Below are 13,868 nucleotides of genomic sequence, written 5' to 3' on the forward strand. Positions count from 1 at the left end.
AATTGGACAAATTTTTGCACATCTTCAGTGAATGAGTTAAATAAATTAAAAATGCAGGTTGATAAATATGCAGATTTTGTATATACATCTGCATATATGCAAATGAGGCGGTACTGTATATTTTAGTGACTGCGTTTATCATATCTTATCCCTCCCTTTTCCCCCTAAAGGCATAAACAGAAATGATATTAATCTATTCCAGCATCCCATTGAAAAGAGAAACAGCATTTCATAGATAAATGAACATAACAAATAATGTTACAAATCAAACAATTATACATGATTTAATTCTGCAATTCATTGTGCTGATGGAACAGTGGATAACTGGTTAGCACGACCACCGCGGACATGGATTTGAATCCGACCCTAAAGTGTGATTGTGAGCGCAAGTTGTTGTTTGCCGATGTTGCAACCAGATCAAGGTCCAACTCGGCTCCAACATACCTGCGAACCTCATGAGAATTTGTGGTTCAGATGATGGATGGATGGATGGATGGAATTCATTGTGCTGCTCCTTCTAGCATTCCCGCAATGGCCACTAGGAGGCAGTATAATACTGTACAGCAGGGGTGTCATTTTTTGCCACGGGCCACATTGTAGTTATGGTTTCCTCTCGAGGGCCGTTATGAATTTGGGGAACCCATTAGAATGTTTAAATCCCTTCAAATATTACATATAGAGCACACAGCAAATTAATGCATAACTCGTTTTCAAATCTCAAGTCAAGAATAATGACTTTTATTGTGGTTGACATCCAAAAATATGAAATTTTGGCTCAGATTTTAGCAATCATCATGGAATTTAACGAGTTTGATTTGCTTTCGCGGGCCGAAAAAAAATGATGTGGCGGGCCGGATTTGGCCCGCCGGCCTTGACTTTGACACCTGTGCTGTACAGTAATGCAACTACAAACAAAGAATAGACTTCATGTAATACAGTTAAGAGACTCAATAAGAGGCTTTAATAGTGAGTCCTGTTTTGATCATTAGCAATGCTAACCGTTTTAAATGTCAGCGGTGTTTTGATTGGTGAAATGCTTTATCATAAGACTCAACAAAAGTTATTTTACTCAACTCAACTCACATTAATTTAATTTAAAATGTATTTATAGAGCACTTTCAAAGAACAAGCTGCATACAAAGTGCTGTACATGGACAACTTTTAAATTCAATGTAAAAAATAAAAGTGTAAAAAACATTTTTAAATATTAAGTATTAAAATTGATTCGAAAAAATAAAAAGTAATTAAATTAATTACAAATTTAATTAACAATTAATTAAAACCTAATTCAAAATACAAAAATAAACAACAAATTCATACCTGTCAACATACGTTTTCCCTGTGTTGTATACTTTTTTTTTTAGCATTTCAATTACTGCATGTAATTTTGGACAGCCGCCCACATTTCAAGCTCGCATAACTCCAAACCCATTCGAACTCATTTTTATTGCTGTTTTGCATTTGACTAAAAATAGCAGCCTGCGTATTTGGGGTATTTTAGATGCTATAAAACGTTTTCCTGATATCAGTTAGGAAACAAAAAAAATGGTGTCGGTTGTCCTTCAAGCTCAATAACAGGCATGTATCGGCACCCAGTATAGTGGGGCCTGTGTCTTTAAGAGAGAAAGTATCATGTTTAATGTGGAAGTGGAGGAGAGCCAGTGAGAGAGGAACGTGTGAATTTATCAACATTTGTGCTTCCTTTTGCAAGCTGTGTGCCGAGGCACCGGCATGCACCCTCTTCCAAGGCTTCACAAGAGCACATCTCTCTCTCTCTCTCTCTCTCTCTCGCTCTCCCATCATCCACCTCCCACCAGGGCGCTCCCTTACACACACCCATAATACACACATTTACACACACACACATCGCCGGCGGGGAGCGTTGCCGCCGGACCGCGGCCATCTCGCCACAGGGAAAAGGAGTCCGAGCGAGGGCGAAGGGACAAAAAGGGAAGAAGCAAAGCGGGAGTGGAGCTAGCGGAAGCCGGAGCTCTGGTGCGAGGTGCAGGAGCGAACCTTTACGTGGAGTGGGGAAAAAAAACGAGGCGGGAAGAAGGAAAAAGGGGGAAAAGGCGATCACTGTCACGGCTGCAGTGTTCCTTGACGCAGCATGGGCAATGCACCATCCCAAGGCATGTCAAAACCTTTTTTTTTTAATGATATGATGTGTGTGTCTTTCGGTTTGTGTGTATGTGTGTTGCGATCCGACCTGCTGACAATGTTCAAGATGAGGGGGGTGGTTGGGTCGTGCCGGAGGAAAGCGATGGTGGCTGCAGGGGGGGTTCTCAGTTTGGGTTAGAGGTGCTTGGATGGGTGGGGGTGAGCACAGTGAGGTTGGAGCAGGTGGTGCGTATGTGTGTGCAGGTGTGCTGGATATGAAGACCCGTATATGGAAGCTCTTGTAGGGTGATGGTAGGAAAGACAATCGTACACATAGCAGAAGACTCATAATTGCAGAGTCTGATGTCCGCTGATGAAAAGGAATTTTTGTTGAGGATTGTATTTTCTCATGGATGAATGTTCAGGTTCACCTCTATTCCTTCTTTGATTTGTCCGATAGTCTCCATGAGGTGCGTGCTGCAGGTGTTCCAATGACAAAGCTAATTGAAGGTCGCGGTGAAAACTCATTGAGATGATGCCGGTAATCCGTATGGTTATCAATGTTATGGTTTTGGATTAGCCGTTATTAGTCTCGTGTTGGAGAAATGTAGGTTTCATCGCGGCAAAGTGATGAAAGGAAAGGAAGAAGTAGAAAAATAAAATAGAGGAGTTGCTGTAAAGCCAGCCACTCTCGCGGCGCCATTTCCAAGTCAAAATGACAAAAAAACAAAACTAAATAACAAATAATGTGACAGTCGTTTAATCTTAAACACTTTCTGCACCCTCTTTGTTGTATGAAGGAGTTCTAGATGAAAGAAGAGAGCATCCTTTTCACCAGTGGATCAGGGACGTCATGGTGAAATGTGCACGTGTGCTACAAGCTAAATGTTGAAAGCAAACACGAAGCTGAAGCATCCATTGACGAAAATAGATCGCCTCACATCTCCTGTCCCACGTAAATCCGCTTCAATCCCAAGCCGCGACAGTTCCACATACAGACTTTACAACAGCACAGACCTTTCCACAGAACAAAAGGGCGCTGTGCAAATGCTGCCCATTTCAGGCGCAAAAAAAGCACAAATCGCCCCGGAGCTGTTCAGCGACGACAGTCAAATGGCACCGACATTACTACCAAATCAAAAACAGTGCTGGCTGTACAAAATGAAATACAATGCATACATATTGGTTTATATAGCGCATTAACTAAAGCTGTAATGAAGAGCTAACATGGACAAAAAGGCAAACGCTGTCCCCTCGTGGAAGGGAAGTAAACATTGCCAGAGGTCTGAACAGAGCTTTATCGCCCCCCCACGGCAAGAAAATTCAAAACCCGGACAAATTCAGGAAATGCCGCTCCACATTGCACTTTTCAATTCCCGAATAAATTCAGGAATGACAGCGAATGAGTTAGTGGTCTGCAGTGCGTTTCTGACAATCATGCAAATGTAGAATATGTCACCGGAATAGAACACGTCCATTAAATGAATGGGTGTTGTTAAAAGAACACTTTCTTGTGTGTTCTGGGAGTCAAGTTTTTATCGGTTGCTCGGCTATACACTTCTGGCAGCGCATGCTAAGCCTCATCACCTTCTCCAATAAATGAGATTTATGACGTTTTCATTGGGCAAATATGCATTTAGTGGGCCCGATTTCGGATTGCCCGGCCGTACTATATTCATTGGGGTCCATTCAAGGACGCGCAGAGCGGATGGAAAAGCACGAGAAGGGGTTGCGGGGGTGTCAAAGTGAACAACAAATGGCGTGAAGATTCAAAGTCTTCATCCTCAGCCGTCATTTAGGCGGACAGTCGAGTGGGCCCGAGGGAAAAGAAACGAAAGGAAGTTTAAAAGAAAAACAAAACAAAACAAGAAAGCAGAGGGTTTTGTCGGTGGCTACGCGCTGGAATAAAGCATCATTTAGGACAGGGGTGTCAAAGTCATTTTTTGCCGCGGGCCACATTGTAGTTATGGTTTCCTCTCGAGGGCCGTTATGAATTTGGGGAACCCATTAGAATGTTTAAATCCCTTCAAATATTACATATAGAGCACACAGCAAATTAATGAATAACTCGTTTTCAAATCTGAAGTCAAGAATAATGACTTTTATTGTGGTTGACATCCAAAAATATGAAATTTTGGCTCAGATTTTAGCAATCATCATGGAATTTAACAAGTTTGATTTGCTTTCGCGGGCCGAAAAAAATGATGTGGCGGGCCGGATTTTGCCCGCGGGCCTTGACTTTGACACCTGTGATTTAGGAGATTCGTAAAAGCTCGATGATGCCTAAAATCTTTTATTCACACTTTGCTTCTGTCTTCTTTAGGAGCTCATCCGGGTTGCATTCATGTGACTGCGTGTTTAGACCTTTTGCACTCCGCACTCCATTTGATTTCATGCTTTAAGCTAAAGCCTCGTTTCTGTCACAACAGATTCGACTCTGTTGATTCTTGTCGCCTCAGCGGTTTATTTGGAAAATTTAAAGGACAACCGACATCATTTTTTTGTTTCCTAACTGACATCAAAAAAACGTTTTATAGCATCTAAAATACCCAAAACACGCAGGCTGATATTTTTAGTCAAACGCAAAACGGCAATAAAATGACTTAAAGTGTTCCAAAGCTGCCACAGAATGAGCTTGGAACTGGGCAGATTCAGAAAATCCCGCCCCCTTGTTCGTGATGTCACACCAGGATACTTCTTCACAAACTGCCTTGCTCCAGAATCAAAACAATGGCTTCAGAGAGTTAGGATTCGGAGAAGATGCTTTCTTGTTACTCATCCAGTTACGAATATGATTCAAATAGTTCTGAAGAGGAAAGCATAAATGTTTACAATCAGTTAAAGAAGTCCTTCCGTATCAATTCGAGCCTTCTGGACTCCAATGTAGCGTCCTAGAAAATCCACAAGATGGCGCACAAGCTCCGTTGGAAATGGGCTGATTTGTCCGCTGGGAATTTGTATAAACTTACACCTTCTTTACGCGTGTTACCGCAAGTGGCTGCGACACGCAACGATTCACCATCGTGTTATTTCTGTATTTTTTCTTCTAATTTCGCCATCAACACGGTGTTTTCAGATGAAAAAAAAGTACCCAAAATGCATTGTGTGTCGCTTTCTCGGTCAGGGGCGTTCCCTTCGTGACGTCACTTAGGGCATCGTCATCAATTTGAAAACAAGACTTCATGAATATTCAGTGTGAGTTTTAAAACGTAAAATATAGCTATATGCGGTGAAATCTTTGTAAAATGCGCTCAGTAGAAGTCCTTTGAAGTGATTTTACAAATTATGGCTGCAACTTGTTGTCGGTTGTCCTTTAAAGTCCCGGCATATCGCTCAAAGTCAAAATGTTCCCAAATGCGTCATGCGTCGCCTTAACATTCCCATAAACACAGCATCATTTTGACCCACTTTTTAAGCAATCTTGCCTCAAACAACACTGATCCACATTTTTTTGCGTATCATCGCTACTGGTGGCAATTAAGCGCAGTTTAGTTGAACATGTCTAATCTGCCGCAACGTGCCGCCGGAGTAGGCGGGGCTTCTAACCCTCTGGCTGCCATGGCGAATGCGAGTAAGCCCATTAGATGTCACACGAGCGCGTCAATAGCTTAAGACGAGCCAAGCGTTTAAAACCCAGCGTCGGCTGCGATGATGGCATTGTCCACAGATGACTGATCCCTGCTAACTTTTGTGTTCATCAGCTTTTTAAATCTCTCTTTCCAACGCTGCGATGGCATTTTTCCATGTGAGTTTTGATTGGCAGAATATTAAATATTAATGCATAGAAAGCAAAAAAAAAGGATAAACCGTTTATCAAAAGGTTTCTAGACATTTCAGGTTAATATATACGAAGTAGCTTTTTCAAACGACAGAATGATCGTACAGTGAAAGTGACTTAAAAAAGACCGTTGCTATACTCTACGATGATATCAATTCTGTTTATTCCATTTGAATGCAGCATAACAACTAACTGCAGCTTCACCGTGTTTACTTTGAATTTAATAGAGCACCAAGCCGACCCAGAAGAAAAGCACCCAAAAGCCTTCATTTTCTTTCTTATATTTGTAGACCCACACAGAGTAGCTCAAATAGAATAGTGAAACGGATGGATGGAAGGCTGGCTGGCGAGCCAACAGATAGCTAATTGCTAGCTAGATAGCTCGCCAGCCAGATAGCTATTGTACGGTATTACAGAAAAGAAAAAGAGAATTGAAGCTATTGGCTGTCTGCTTTCTATCTGTTTGTCTTTCTATTCTATTTGAGTTACTACCGGGTTGAGTGAAGGCTGGCGCGTGTGGCTGCCGCTGCTCACCCATAAAAAAACTTATCTTGTGACTGTGATGTGACCTTGAGAGTTTTGAAAGGTGCTTATAAATCAAATGTATTATTATTATTATATGCAGGTGTAACTGACTCAATACAATACAATACAATACAATATTGATTTATATAGCGCTTTAACAACATCTGAAGCTCTAACAAAGTGCTTAAAATGGATAACTATCCCATATAGGACAGTTTATTTAGCATCATACTGAAAGGTAATGTAACATTTGGTCCCTGGTTCTATTGTAAAAAGAGTTCTCGACTTATAACCGACTATAACGGACGAATGCCATAACTCACGGTTGTCTATCAGTCACATACAAAACAATGAAGTCTGAATACCACCACACGAATAAACACTTGGAAAATGATTACCCCCCCCCCTTTAAAATGTCACCTTCGACTGACTACTATTGCACAAAGGCAGTATTATCTTTATGAGGTCCTAATGTCGGAATCAATCCCCGCCAAATCAACTGAAAATGCGATTTATTCCCTACACCCCCATTTTATTGCTCTCTTAATTACAAACACTGTTTAGCAGCCACGCTAGTTTGCGTCTTTATCGGTTATCCTTCACTTCTTCCCAATATATCCTTCCATTCCTGCCAGCCGTTTTCTTTTGCTTTTCTTCTTTTCCTCTGGCACGTGGGCAGTGTAGGTTGTCGATGTTTTGTTTTTTAATCCCGCAGCGAACCTTACATGAACTCCATTTTTATTACGCTTTATTTATTTTTTTCTTTCTTGAAGACAAATTACAAGTCGAAAGACATCAAGACCGGGTGCAGTTATTGGCTGTTGCGCACCTGCTCGTTCCCGCTGGAACAAAGACCCGCAGGCTTTGGCTTGTGATTGGCTAGCGATGATGCAATGTTTCACGACAGGCTTCCATTCGCTTTATGCGTTTTGGGGGCATGTCAGATAGCAATTGACCTTTTGTGAGAGCGGAGATTAAAAGTGATCGTCATGCATACATGAATAGTATGACATCACGCGTGTAGTAACATTATCTTTTTCTTCTTCATATGCCGTCTTTGTCCCCGGCAGGCTGTTATATCTCTAAAATGTCAACTTTTTTTTTTTGCTCCAGAAATTTGTCCCTATCTCTGGCTCTGTCGTGTCAAGGTTGTTAACGATTCAATAAGTTTAAATATTACATCCATTGTTTTCTTCTTCGGAGCTCATGCCGCACCGCTACGGTTTGACGTGTGTGTGCAGCCAGTGATGACAGCCAAATAATGTAATAGTTCGGTGGGCTCCTCATTACTTTTGTATCATTACCATGGCCATTGATCTACAGGATTTGTGTTTTTGTTGTTACATTTGAATAAATTGGATTGGATTAGCATTTTAATAGTATCGCAATGGAGAAATTTACATTTCACAGCAGCAATGTGATGAGAGTAAGAGGAAAGGAAAGGAAGAAGTAGAAAAACAAAATACAGAATCTGCTGTAAAGGTAGCTGATCTTGCGGCGCTATCTTGAAGTCGAAACAACAACAACAATTAAATAACAAATAATGTGACATAACACAAAAGACACAGGCATTAATTGATTTATATTTTGTTGGCCCTGTTTGGTGGCCATGTTTGTTAATTCGTTATGAATCGTATTTATAGTTCCAAAAATTGGATGTGATGCATCAAACCTTCCTTGACTGAAAACTCTCACTTTGAGAAACCCATTTCTTTCTCCTAAAGTCATTCTATTTGCTATCTATTAGCTAGCTAGCTGGCTACCAAGCTAGCTATATATTTGCTATCTATATGCTATTTGCAATCTATAAGCTATCTAGCTAACTAGCTATTAGTTATCGATTAGCTAGCCAGCTAACTTTCTATCTATTCGAGTTATTCCACGTTGAGTTAACGCTGGCGCGTGTTGCTGCCACCACTCACCCACAGAAAAAATTGATCATGTGACTGTAAAGTGACCTCGAAAGCTTTGAATGGCACTTACAAATGAAATGTATTTTTATTATTGTCAATCTTAAGCACTTTCTGGACCTTCTTTGTTACACGAAGCAGTTCTAGATGAAAGTGGAGAGGATCAAAACGTCCTTTTCACCAATGGATCAAGGACGTCATCGTGAAATGTGCACGTCTGCTACAAGCTAAATGTTGAAAGCAAACAGGAAACTGTAGCATCCATTGTCGAAAGGAGATTGTCTCACATCTCACGTAAATCCGCTTCAATTCCAAACCGCGACAGTTCAACATCTGCATCGGCGCTCTGCGCTGACGCTCCTTTCTTTTCATCGCGTGCTCCTCAGGCCAGGCATCCATCCAGCCGCAGAATGTACATCAACGAAAAAAATTGCCATCCACCACACGTTCACCGAATTTATAAAGTGAAGTAGTGCAATCATCACCCACCTGTCACATGCTGACAGGTTTCTAATAATCTCGGGCCTACAGCTCAATATTGACGTCATCACGTCTCCATTTTCTGCCAGGGGTAATACAGAAATGAACAAAATGGAAGCTTTACTATTGGGGGGGGGTTCAATAATTTTTGTACATCAAGCCTCAGGGAACCTTTGGGGTGTTTTTTATATTTATTTTTTAATCAACCTGCTACTGGTGACGATATTCTTCAGTCTGTGTAGGCTCTGTAGTATCAGATATTAAACATACGAATATTCAAATGAGATGACCAGGATGCCGTAGTTTTAATTCACTCGGTTTTATTTCCCTCACATTAAATCGAATACCGATGCATACAGTGCTCTAAAAATAAACCGTTTTTTTTTAAATAATATTTTCTTCTGTACTGACTGGATTTGCTAATCTGTATTGAATTAATTAATCTGCTGACATTCTGTCATGCTAAATTTTTCCTCACCTGGTCGAGAAGCACTAACTATGGTAAAATTGTGCCAAGCAGGGCAATCGGTAGCGCTTTGCTAACACAACAAAGAGCGATGAGGCAAACGGTACTTTGGGAGGAAATGAGCTTGGCGAGCGCTAGCGAGGCACTGGCACAAGCCGTAATAGTTTTCCTTTTTCTTCCCTCCCGCTGGTTCCCTCCTACGTTCTACCTCTTATCAACTCCCATTTTTCATTCCCCAGATGCTCTGGCAGGCATACATAGCAGGCGGCGTGAGCGCTGATGATTCTGGGCCCAGATTAGTCTCCTTCTGTTCCCAACTGGAATTGAATTTATCACTTATTGCGTTCGGATTCAGTACTCGTTCACTGTCCGGTTCTCGTCTCTTGATTCGGCATTTCTCTTGCTCGATATTTGGGAGCCTGTAACCTGAAATCCCCTAAGTGACACTGATGAGGTATCAGTTTACAAATTTTCCTTCCTCGTGTCTCAACTGCCTGTGGGCAATAAAGAGAGATGTACAGTAAAGTCTCGTTATATCGATATTCAAGGGAGTCCGAAAAAATATCGATATAACCGGGACTATCGATATATCCGATATCGATATAACGAGACTTTACTGTATATATTTTCATTCTCCATCTCCTGTTCCCTTTTAAACCAACACCATATTTCTTTATTTCTCTTGATTAATATCTCTGACGTTTTTGATACGGAGCGAAACCAACTCATGACTAAATGTTCTAATAGCGATTGATTTATTTTTTTCCTCCCCCCCAAAAAGAAGGCTTTGGTGAATTATGTGCAATTTGGCCATCTGGTCTTATGGGTTGTTTTTACCACCAATGTGTAAAAACTGCCATATTGAATATGCGTCACTTGAAATCTAAATAAAAAATACAGCTAGCCATTGACTCATTCACTGCCATTAACGAACTTATTTGGGTATTGAAACTATGGCATAGAGCACCATTGCCAATTTTTATCGGCTTTTGTTTTTTTTCATGCTTGGGTGCCGATAAAGTGCATTTTTTTCCCCTTCCACAAGGGAGCATCATTTCCCTTTTTCCATGTTAGCGCTTTGTTCCAGCTTCATCTGTTGGTAAAGCGCTATATAAAACAATTTGTATACATTGCATTGTATTTTGGACAGCCGCCCTCATTTCCAGCTCATATAACTCCAGACCCATATCATTTAGGAACTTTTTCATTAAAGAAGAAAGTCTAAGATTTCGAACGCTGTATTGAAACTTGATGTAGTCCTAAAACTCAATATTCTGTAGGACCTGGAAGTCAAGTGACAATGACAAAAACCCTGGTACTGGAGTGGACACATTTTTTGCTGGCAATGAATGAGTTAAAAAAAGAGCGGCTGCCTTTCCAGCAGCTTATGCATTTTGTTTTTCTACTTCTTTCATTCCTTTCATTTTCCTTTCATAACTTTGCTGCTGTGAAATGTACATTTCTCCACTGCGAGAATACGGTAAATCCAATCCTAAAATAATAATTAGCCACTTGGACCTCCAGAGTAAAATCAGTGGATAAAGACAAGCAAAAACAAAACGAAAAAAATCCGCATTTTGCCAGTAACAGTTTGGTATTGCATTTAAAAAAATCCAAACAATAAAATCTAACCTCCATTTTCGAACAAGCAGACATGTAGGACAGAACCATCAACACCCAGTCTTTCGGTTGATCAGGCACCACAATGCACGCGATCACGTGCATTGTGCCCGACTCACCTGCCACAAAGTATCAAGGCAGCGACTATGAAAAGGTCACAACCCCCCCCCCCCCCCCCCCCCCCCCGACCCCCCACTGGGACGACCTGTTCCTTGACTCCACATTGATCAGCCGGCTCGGATCCATCTCCTCAGTCTGATGCGTTAACGTCAAACCCGTGGCTCTAACGCCAGTGTCTAGCATTGATATATATTACTTTTTTTTTTTCCTCTTGTACATTCTGTTTTAATAATAATAATAATAATACTAAAAATAATACTAGAAATAATAATATTCATGATAATTAATAATAATAATAATAATAATAATAAAGAATATAGTAGTATATTTAGTAATATTTCTGAAATATGGGTTTGGTTATTTTTCCTCATGTACATTCTGTTTTAATATTCTAATACTAATACTAATACTAATAATAATAATGCATATAAAAAAGAAGAGTATAGTAGTATATTTAGTAATATTTCTGAAATATGGGTTTGGTTATTTTTCCTCATGTACATTCTGTTTTAATATTCTAATACTAATAATAATAATAACAATCCATATAAAAAAGAAGAATATAGTCGTATATTTAGTAATATTTCTGAAATATGGTTTTGGTTATTATTTTTCCTCATGTACATTCTGTTTTAATAATAATAATAATAATAATAATAATAATAATAATAATAATACATCTTAAAAATAAAAATATAGTAGTATATTTAGTAATATTTCCGAAGTATGGGTTTGGTTATAGGTCATAACTCATTCACCGCCATTCCCGAATTTATTCGGGAATTGAAAATAGGACGTGGAGTTTTGTTTTTTTCTTGCAAGGGGGGGGGGGGGGGGGGTGCCGATAAAGCGTTGGTCAAAACGCTGGCAATGTTTTTCCCACAAGGGGGTATTTGCCTTTTCTACAGCCACCCCCATTTCAAGCTCAGATAACTCCAGACCCATCTAACTTAGGAATGAACTCTTTTTTTCTAATGAAAGAAGAGAGTCTAAGATTTCTAATGATGTAATGAGTATTTATGTAGTCCTAAAACTCAGTATTCTGTGGGTTCTGCAATTTGAGTGAAAATGACAAAAACCCTGGCACTGTAGTGGACACATTTTTGCACATCTGGCAGTGAATGAGTTAAAAACAAAAAGTGAAAATATCTCAAAAACCTGATGAGCTTTACTCTGTATCTATTTTTCTTACATTCGACATGTATATATGTACATATGTACACTGTAACATTTTTGTCAGAGGCTGTAACGGATTAATGGCAATTCCATTCATTTCAACATAAATACTTGATTTGAGTTGCACTGTGGTATTCAATTTATTAAGGCGCCTGCTTCCTTCTTGTATGGATATTTATTTGTTTGGCGCTCGTTATTTCATCAGGCTTTACACCTTGACCTACTATATTCAACAGCAGCAGGTAATCACCACCAAGCTGCAAGGATCTTTGAAGGTCGTCACGTTGCACTAGCATTCCCTCTACTTCTTGTTGTTTCTCCCCTCTTGTGGGGTTCATGCAAAATCCTCACAAAGACATTCGCAGCCAACCAATAATGAGCAAATTTCATTGTCACACCTTCAGCGTTTCTTTGAAATGAAAGGAGGCGGCCGCTATGATACCACAGACACACCAGTGGGTGTCTACTACAATGGCGGACACATTGTGTTTGTTGTTCAGCCCATTGTTCCGGCGTCTGTATTCGCCATCTGTCTCCTCCTTCAAATTCTGATGTGTTCATTTGGAGGCAACATAAAGGTACAAATCTCTTAGTGAGATCAGGGTTTATGTCCAGTAGAACTGGAGAAGCTTAGAGATATATTTTCGCAAAAACAACCATACTGCAAAATCAGCAGGCACAGTGCTTAATGTAAGGGGTGAGATGCACTTTACTCCATTGCTATCCAAACTACGTCCTGGGGGCCATTAGGGGACTGCAATCCATTTTTGCGCGGCCCGCTACATGACAAAAAAAAAAACACACTAATAATGTGATCGAGAATAGACCCATTAGAAGGTATCGTATTTAAAAGTTTCATGCTGTTGTATGCTTAGTTGGCCGAACACAAGGCCCACAATGGAAGCACAGAAAATCTGGGGTCAATCTGAGGTGAACAGACACAGTCTGTTATACTAAAAGGCCGAATAAACGCTTGATGCCGAATACATTAAACCCATCTGCTTTATTTTGCACCTGCTCAAGGACACCTGGGTTTGGGTTGTTGCATGCTGATAGATAATCAACGTGTATTAACTCATTCACTGCCATTCCGGAATTTATTTGGGAATTTTAAAGCATGACGTGGAGCGCCATTCCCGAATTTGTTCGGGTTTTGGTTTTTCTTGTGGTTGGGTGCGAATTAAGCTCCGGTCAGACCCCTGGCAATGTTTTTCACTCCTACGAGGACGCAGCATTTACCTTTTGTAACAGCCGCCCTCACTTTCAATACAGATTGGATTGGATGTACTTTTATTCGTCTCGCAGTGGAGAAATTTACATTTAGATAACTCTATAACCAAGTAAGCTTGAAATAAACTTCAGCTAAATAAAAGATTAAACCCAAACTTAAAATGAATAACTATAATGTGTTGCGGAAAAGTTAACTCATTAACTGCCATTCAAGAATTAATTCTGTAATTCAAAATATGACGTATAGGGCCATTCGTGAATTTGTTCAGGTTTTGTTTTTTCTTGTTTGGGTGCCGATAAAGCGCTGGTTGGATGTTTTATTGGGACCTGGGAACGAATTATTCTCATTTTAATCTTTTCCTATGGGAAATTAATTTTTGGGATACACACTTTTCGCCTTAGACACTCTGTCTGGGAACCAATTAAGTTCATAAGCCAAGGTCTCACTCTACATGTCCTTTTG

General features: G+C 40.1%; 1 protein-coding gene across 1 annotated transcript in view; it reads left to right on the top strand.

Moving 5' to 3' along the window:
- Window positions 1-1,785: 1,785 nt before the first annotated feature.
- srcin1a (SRC kinase signaling inhibitor 1a) overlaps window positions 1,786-13,868 on the top strand; it is an 86,586-nt gene continuing 74,503 nt past the window's right edge. Inside the window, exon 1 of the mRNA XM_089018792.1 lies at window positions 1,786-2,132. Coding sequence (XP_088874918.1) covers window positions 2,111-2,132 — 22 coding nt within the window. The 5' untranslated portion in view covers window positions 1,786-2,110. The remainder of the gene's footprint in view (window positions 2,133-13,868) is intronic.

The sequence above is a fragment of the Hippocampus bargibanti genome, linkage group LG17, assembly GCF_051943395.1.
Source record: "Hippocampus bargibanti isolate YZ-2025 linkage group LG17, ASM5194339v1, whole genome shotgun sequence".
Taxonomy (NCBI): domain Eukaryota; kingdom Metazoa; phylum Chordata; class Actinopteri; order Syngnathiformes; family Syngnathidae; genus Hippocampus; species Hippocampus bargibanti.